Source organism: Gordionus sp. m RMFG-2023, chromosome 2 (assembly GCF_954871325.1).
Source record: "Gordionus sp. m RMFG-2023 chromosome 2, tfGorSpeb1-WG-v2, whole genome shotgun sequence".
NCBI classification, from domain to species: Eukaryota; Metazoa; Nematomorpha; class Gordioida; order Chordodea; family Parachordodidae; genus Gordionus; species Gordionus sp. m RMFG-2023.
Window position 1 is genome coordinate 4,088,270 of NC_088776.1, and position 8,777 is coordinate 4,097,046.

Here is an 8,777-nt window from a genome sequence, read left to right on the forward strand (position 1 = left end):
AATCTAAACATGCTGGAATACATTTCCGGTTAATATCCGATTTTTAAATTTAAAAAAAAACGCGCAAAAAAATGATTCAAAGTTGAAAATAAAATAACACGTTGCCCTGAAAAAAAGGACCCTAACATATATATATTTATATATATCATTGTTTCAAAATATTCTTGCTATTCATAAATTATAATTTAAACTTTTTGTGTTAAATTGCTAAGTACAAAATTTTTTTTTTTTAAAAGTAGTATTAATAATAAATATTTTGATAATAATAAGAGGCCTCTGCGTGCCCAGACCGAAGCTCGGCCCGGGTAAACGGGTTGAACCGGTTTATCTAAAAAAATTATGAACCCGTGTCAAACCCAACTAATTTTGTATACTTAACCACAAATTCTCGCTAACTGTGAATACAGGGTTACAAAAAATTGAAAGTCTATGATAAAGTGAGCTTTGGGTTATTGTCTAGGAAAATAGGAAGTTTTGAAATTAATCCAAAGAATAAATAACACAATTGAGGGTAGGGGAAAATATATATATTGTATAAGTTTATTTGAAGATTATTTTCTAAGGATTTGTGGCAACATGTAATCAGCTTCTAAGATAATAATTATATTAATGTAGGCATATTAAGTTTCATTTTGATTAGTTATTCAGGTCAGGAGTTTTATGAAGTGATTGATTACTGGGCCCTTTTCTATAGGAAATAATTATAACGTTATATAAATATATTCCTTAATTTATCAATTCAAATCTTATAACCGAACCCTAATTTAGACGCCAAGTTAGAATTCGTTCACAAAACGATGGTAGAGGATATTCCAGGGGCCTTAGCTCCTTTTCAGGGTAGACTTTTGATAGGAGTAGGCAGGTACCTTCGGGTGTACGAGATGGGCAAAAAGAAGTTGCTGAGGAAATGCGAAAATAAGGTTTTTGTTTATGAAATTGTTCTACAAAAAAAAACAAAAAGTTAAAAAAGTCATAATAATTAAAAAAGCTCGTCCCTTTTATACTTATTTTTGGGACAAAGAAATCACGTGTTCTACACGTAATATAAAATCACGCCACTATTTATAAATATGATAAATATTAAACAAAATAATTTTAAATAATAATATGACAAATATTACACCGCGAAATTAATATTTATCTTTTATATAACCAACATATACCTATTTTTAAGTTTTAAAACTTTTGATTAACTCCCCCCCCCCTTCAGAACTGATATTTAAAATGTAAAAAAAAACATTTATTTCGCCTTTTATCGCACTCTCTTTTTTTACAGTATAATTTGTAATACCCTCATGTAGGGTTGTTAAGAAGCCAAAACCAACCCCATAAATATTTTAGCCCTAAGTAATATTAATGTAATCTTCGAGATTTTTGCTCATAGTTGGCAGAATGGACCCCTGTTTGCCAAAACTTCGAGATGCAATATTAGTTTGGATAAAATTTTTTTAATAGTGTCACTGACAAATTTAATGCCACAAAAGGGAGATGTGGGATTGGTAGTTTTAATAAAATCGGTTTAGAGTTTTTATTTCCCTTTTTTTTAATTACTTTGGTTAAGAGGTTACCTTTTTTTTTAAACCTGTTCTTACTTAATTTTATTCTTATACCGAAAATATTACACAAATATTAAATTTTTTTAAAAACTACATTTTATTTTATTTCTATTTTCAAAAAAAAAAAAAAATTTTTTTAACAAATTTTTTTCAAAAAAAAACAAAATTTATTTATTTTTTTACAAAAGCCCGAAAAATTTTCAATATATTAAAATTAAGAATAATAATTTATTTTTTATAATGCTATTATATATATTTCCAATATATTACAATAAAAATTATTATTATTTATTATTTTTTTACAAATGCCGATGACGACTATTTTATATAACAAAAATAAACTAAAAATCCATATTAACTCACTGCCTACAGCAGTTTATAATAATCTATACAAATTTGTCATTTTAACAACTCTACCTTCATACATCTTTTCAAATTTTACATTAGAGGTCTGCAACGGGCTTTTTTCTAGCCAAAAAAACGTTTTTTGAAAATTTTGTTAAACCTGCTCGCCCGCCTAATGTTTAAAAAAAATTATTTTAATGGGTTGGTTTGGCTTTTTATCCGTTTATTTTCATGTATTTTTTAGTTAAACATGTACGATATTGCGATTAAAGCTATTATTTTTTTTAAATAAAATGAACTCTGTTCTGCTCATTTCCCCCCGACAAATATTTAAAATTCACCCGTCCACGCCGCCCATTACTTAGCGAATGTTTTAACGCCCACCATCCGTCTAATGATGAAAATATTTTGGAAATCCCGACCACGCCCGGAAAATATTTTGGAAACCCCGACCACACCCGTCCGAAGCATAGGCGAGCGTGGGCTGGCTAAAAACCCGCCCAATGCTGACCTCCATTTTAAATGTTGCATATTCCTTCGTCTCATAATATATTCCTAACGCTAAAGTTCGTAATGCACTCTTGCAAGTTACACATGTGTCTCACTTTTATTAAGATGTAACATAGCAGTCTATTTTGTTAGAAAGTTAAATATTATTATTATTTAGACAAATATTTTAAATCTTCATTTGCTATACTAATATCAATTTCTTTACTGAATGATGATTATTATTTTTTTTCGATACCACTTTTCGCAGTCGATTCCCAACACGATAGTCAAGATAGACGCCCTGGGTTCCAGGATTTACGCGTGCGATTTGCAGGACGGGGTCCATTTCGTCAGGTACAAGGCTAGGGAGAATCTGCTACTCATATTCGCCGATATCACGATCCCCTTTTGGACATCCACATCTCTCCTACTCGATTATAACACCGTGGCGTTAGCCGACAAATTTGGAACCGTGACTGTCGTAAGCAAATTATTAAACTATTATGAATATATATCCGGGACGCCAGAAAGCCCCACGGACTAGGCCAAACAATTTGTGAAGAAGGCCTAAAAAATTTTTTTTTCTTCGTAAAATATTATTGTGGGCCGATCAGTACAACTTGGCATAAAATTATTATATTATATGGGCCGAACTTTAAAGAGTAATCACGTTTAACAAGATCGGATGAACAATAATTTTTTATTTTTCTCCACCCCATCATTCAATATTTATAATATATTCCCGAACCATATTTTTTTTGCTGTCTTTTTTAGAGTATGAAAAAAATATAAATTACGATATTGGAGGTTGATTTTGTAATTTCAGCATTTCGGAAATTTTTTCTCTTCCTATGCCTGTATTTTGGAGATTTGTAGTTGTTCAATTGATGATGCATAAATCAAATACATGCAGAGGTGCCATTTGCACGGCTCGGCCCGAATTTTTTTTAAAATATATTGCAGCTAACAAATGGCGATTTAAAATATTTAACGGACCTGGCTTGTGTACCGAGGATTAGGGCTGGGCCCCCAGGTCTATGATATTTAAATATTCTTAAACCCGTTTTAACTTATTAAAAACAATATTATAAATAACACTTAGCTTGGTATATTACATACTTTGTATTCGCGTGTAGGTCAGATTACCTCCCAGCACTAACGACAATATCGAGGAAGACCCAACGGCTAATAGATCCCTATGGGAAAGGGGTTTGATGAATGGATCGTCGCAAAAGGTGATTAATATATATTTTTTTCTTATCACCTCCCCGCCATTTAGCTCGTGGAAAAACTAACTGGTCGTAGATTTCTATCTTTATTTCATGTTCATCCGCGTTCCTCATAATCGATCGATTAATATGATAATACGAAAATATACCATTTTTTTTTAAAACAAAAGGCCGAAGAACTATGCTATTTTTACGTTGGAGAAACCGTAACGTCTATGCAAAAGGCTACCTTGATTCCCGGTGGATTCGAATGTATCGTTTATACTACTCTCTCCGGCACGGTGGGGATGTTACTACCTTTCACCTCTCATGAGGTAATTATCCCTTTCTCTTTTTCTTTTCTTTCTTTCTTTCTTTCATTCCTTTAATTTTATCTTTTCTTTCCTTCTTTAATTTTTTTTATAAAATTTATCTATACATCAGGATTACGACTTTTTCCAACATTTGGAGATGCACATGAGGTCCGAGAATTCGAGTCTTCTAGGAAGAGACCATTTATCCTTTCGTTCTTATCATTTTCCCGTCAAAGTAAGCTTTTATTTTCTTTTCAAATTGAATAAATAACAATATGGATCGTTTTGATCATTGGAGTTATCTAATCCAGGGTTCTGGATTCGAATTCGGGTTCAGGAATTTTAGCTCTATTCAGCGGAAATGTGATAACTGGAACTTAATCGAAAACCGATTTTCTAAAAGGGGTCGAACCCGCCCCGGTGCTCTTTATATAATTTTTTTTTTTAATAGTTGGATAAGTTTTTTCCCAACTAATTTAATAATGTTCAATTGTTATTGTTATGTTATAACTTGATCTGAATTTTAAAAAAATTGAAATCAAATTGATGATTTTATTGTATTTTTTTTATACGCTTATATATATATATATCTAGAAAATTTATATAACTAAAATTCATAAAACATAACTATTATAATTATAAGGCGTTTGTACAATGATAAAACTTAGATAAAATATTTTAACTTTAAGCTAAAAATATAGCTTGAATATAGTTTATTCAAAGCATGATAAAATGTTTACAATGTAAACATAATATTTTAATTCTAATGTCTAACATGAATTTACTTTATTTAAATATAACAGTTATCAACAAAATAAAATGTGACAAAGAAATAAATAAATTTTAGATTAAATGTGTGATTTTAAATAATTAGCCGAAAACGTCAATTGGATACTAAAAAGCAATCATTTTTTTAAAAAATTATAAAAATATTTAGATTCCACCAATCAGGGCTGACCAGTTCGGAAATTTCTGGAGGTGAGGAATGGCGTATTTTACGGTTAAAAAAATAATTTAAAAAGGTAATTGTTTTAACCCGTAATTACCTTCATATAGGCACGGGACATTGTTATCTTTAGCCTCTCCTCCAGGATTTCCGAAACGAGTCGGGCCCTTAAGCGGTATACAACCAAATAGAAGAGAACTGTAAGGTATTATTTTTATCTTGTATATCCATATTTCACTCAAAGTTATAATGGTGAACCGACAAAGCTTTTTAGGGGGATGATCAATGACATATAATAATACCTAGACTGACGATACATTTATTAAAAAGTGTACATCAATGAAAACAGCTGGGGACGCCGTTTTGATTACCCTTATCATTATTAAAATTTTTAAACGATTGGCCAATTTATTCCTATGTCTGAAGCTTTATAAAAGAATTGCATCATCGAGATAATAAGGAAGTAAGTTATGAATATAGTATTAGTTTTTAACATGAGAATAATTACTATATGGGTTACCAAAATGGCGGGTCCAGCTGATTTGCATTCAACGATGCTTTCAATTGCATTATTATGAATGCATCGCCAGTCTAGGTATTATTATACGTCATTGGGGAAGATATCTGATTTTTTTGCCTATATCAGCTGTTCTTGATAAAAAAAATATTAATGAAGGAAATCTTTTAAAAGAATGGAATAAAAACAAAAAAAAATAATACTTATATATAGGTTGATGGGACTAATTCCTTCCCCCCCCCATAAATTATTTTTTATCCGCCATTTTTATAAATATCAGATCGGCTAATTTAACGAGATTGGCCGAATACCGGTTTTCTTTAAAATCCGAATAAATGGGCCGACCCGGTAAATCGATAATATCCCAAATGATTTGTGATTAAAATTTTTTCTAAAGTAATAATGTAAAACAAAAAATTATTTTTTTTTGTGGGCGTAAAAGGAGTTAGGTTGAAAAGGAAAAAAAATTAATGACATCTTTTATATCTTCTTCCTTTTTTTTTCCAGAACGTTATCGATGGGGACTTGTGCGAGCAATTTAATTCTCTCGAATATTCGAAACAGAGAAGCATATCCGACGAATTGGATCGAACACCTAACGAAGTATTTATAAATATATTTATAAGATACTTTAAAAAAAAAATGGTGGCTTGACAGAGTGAATACAAATTACGAAAATTTTAAATATATTATATACGCGAAACAAACCACATGCCCATATTTTATTATCATAAAATCGTTGATAAGATGATCAATTTAAAAGTTTATTAACACACAAGTGCTTTAGAACTAAATTGCAGTTTCTAGTGTTGTTGAAACGGCTAGATTTTTAAGAAATGGCTAACCCAATATGCTCGTAAGTTTTGACATCTTATGGCTAAAATATTTGGGCTAACCCTTTTTACAAATTGAAAAAGTTTAAACACACACACACCATTAGTTTTCAAGTTTAATTACAATTTTAGGATATAATATAATAAAACTTTGTGTTTAATCTTTCATGTAAAGTGTTTTATGATTTAATTTTATCCATAATATCAACTATAACGATAAACAATTTTCAACCTTAGCTAAATTAAAATATATAGTAACATATAATAAACATTTTTTGATTAAATATCTTTTAGCCCGAAATATGTTGGCAATATAAATGCAAAAAACAGATTATTTAAGGTAGGCTCTGTTAAAGATTTTTCTTTTTGATCATGCCAAATTTTATATCATTATCTTCATTTATAATAAAAATAACGTAGGTTCATTTGATTTAATGTAAACTTAAATATTGTTTTTTTTAAAATTCTTTTTAAAACTTTATGAAATAATTTATAAATATTATTATATTAGAAAATTATTTATATTAATGATATAAATTTAATATTATATATTTTTATTTTTTAAAAGGTATCAAAGAAATTGGAAGATATAAGGACACGATACGCGTTTTAAGAATTTTTGGCGAATATTTTAAATTTTTTTATATAACCATATTGTAAAATAAAAAAAAATAAGCATATTTTTATGCACCCCCCTTCCCCACTCTTTATTAGTGTAAATAATTTTTTTATAATAGCATAGAGATTTCATGTAATATACTCTTAAATAATTATATATAATCGTATTATTATTATTACAAAATAGTGATTTCATTAATAAAAAAAATGTTGACTTAATATTATAATCTTTTTATATATTATTTATTATATTCTTCAAAATTTAATTTTTTTTAAAGATCGTTTTTGTTAATTCAAATTTTAAGAACCTTTTCCAAATAAATGGTCGGTCTAAAATTGGGGTGCTCCACTCGACATTTTCAAAATTTTTGAGTTATAAGTGGATAATAACTAATTTATTACCAATCTACATAAAAATAAAAACTAGATTTAAAAAAAATATTAATACGGATACATCGTCTAGATACTTACCTAAATACAGATACATAGTATCTATAAACTTTTCTAAATGCAGATAGATCATAAAATATTTTAGGAAGTAGTGTAGTAAAGAATTAATATCAACTCAACAAATTTTTTTTTTAGCTTACTTCAAAATTATAAGTTCAAGCATTATAAAAAATTTATTAATCATATTAGGCCTGTCCCCAATATTCACCCACCTATTTTTTTATATGTCCAAATTTTAAGTTTTCTTTTTATTTTGAAAATTTGAAAAAAATTACTTGTATATATTTTAATATAAATGATATTTATAGCATATTCCACACTTTATACTAATATAACATTCTTAAGATATAATCACAATAATTTTATGATATTTTTAAACAATATAAATCAAATTTTAGCAATATTAATAATAGAGATTATACAAATAAAAATCTATATGATAAAGGTAAATAAATTAAAATATTATTTATATATGATATATTATTTTTATTATTCATATTAATTGAGGCCAACACAAAGTTCATATATGAAAAAAAAAGTTCCAAATCAAATCATATAAAGGTGAAATATAGTGTAAAATGATAAAATAAGGAAAAAAAGTGATTATATCGAAGATCTGTGGAGAGAGGACTGCCATTGAAATTTTGAACGCTTTATAGCAGCATCTACATAAACAGAAAAAGGGGGAACAGTTTGCACCCTATTTTTTTTGAGGGAGGTAGAGGGGGGGGTAGGTGGCTTTAATGGGGGTAGGATAAATTTTTTGGGGGGTTTTCTATTAAATTTTGAGATCAAATAGAACATAATTTATTGCAGTAAAAATTATATAGATCTATTATACAATTCATCAACCAAATCTATATATTGCAAACAATCATATACATTATTTTCTAAATAAAACTTTATCCTTTCAAATGTAATTTAAAAGATTTCGACATTTTCAGCAAGCTCATTAATAATAAATTCATTGTAAATGATAGGGGTTTTAATTGAATTTATTATCTAAAAAATAACTCCTTTATATTAACAAATTGTCAATAATTGGTATTAGATATAAAATAATTTAAGATATTCTTTTTAAATTTTCTGGAAAAGTATTAATATAATTAAAAAGGTTAAATTAAAAATAGGGAAACATCGCCGCAAAAGGTGGTAAATTTTTTTAATAGGTTAGGCATAGGTTTTTGAAGGGGGTTTGCATCCAGTGAAAATCCTGTCATGTAGACGCTGCTTTATAGCTATAACCGGTTCTGCCTGAGGAAGAATAACAATTTTTATATTACTTATTTTTAAAGTGTATTAACTCTTGACAAAGTACTTGTCCCAGTTTAAGATTTAGTACAAATATTAGAAAGTAAAAGAAAAAAATAGGATTAATTTTTATTTTATAGCCATTTCCGGTTTTGGGTATTATTTTCAATAAAATATATTTTATAAAAAATTAAAATTATGTTTCTAGCTTAATTATATTTTAAATCAAATATAGTGCATTTTGGAATTT

At 28.1% G+C, this 8,777-nt stretch overlaps 1 protein-coding gene across 1 annotated transcript in view; it reads left to right on the plus strand.

The window, feature by feature from the left end:
* The window catches only part of LOC135925094 (splicing factor 3B subunit 3-like), a 38,811-nt gene extending 31,864 nt beyond the window's left edge, over window positions 1–6,947 (plus strand). The window contains exons 20-26 of the mRNA XM_065460272.1: window positions 769–920; window positions 2,659–2,871; window positions 3,527–3,625; window positions 3,790–3,933; window positions 4,043–4,147; window positions 5,883–5,978; window positions 6,777–6,947. Of these exons, the coding sequence (XP_065316344.1) occupies window positions 769–920; window positions 2,659–2,871; window positions 3,527–3,625; window positions 3,790–3,933; window positions 4,043–4,147; window positions 5,883–5,978; window positions 6,777–6,821 (854 nt within the window). The 3' untranslated portion in view covers window positions 6,822–6,947. The remainder of the gene's footprint in view (window positions 1–768; window positions 921–2,658; window positions 2,872–3,526; window positions 3,626–3,789; window positions 3,934–4,042; window positions 4,148–5,882; window positions 5,979–6,776) is intronic.
* Window positions 6,948–8,777: the final 1,830 nt, after the last annotated feature.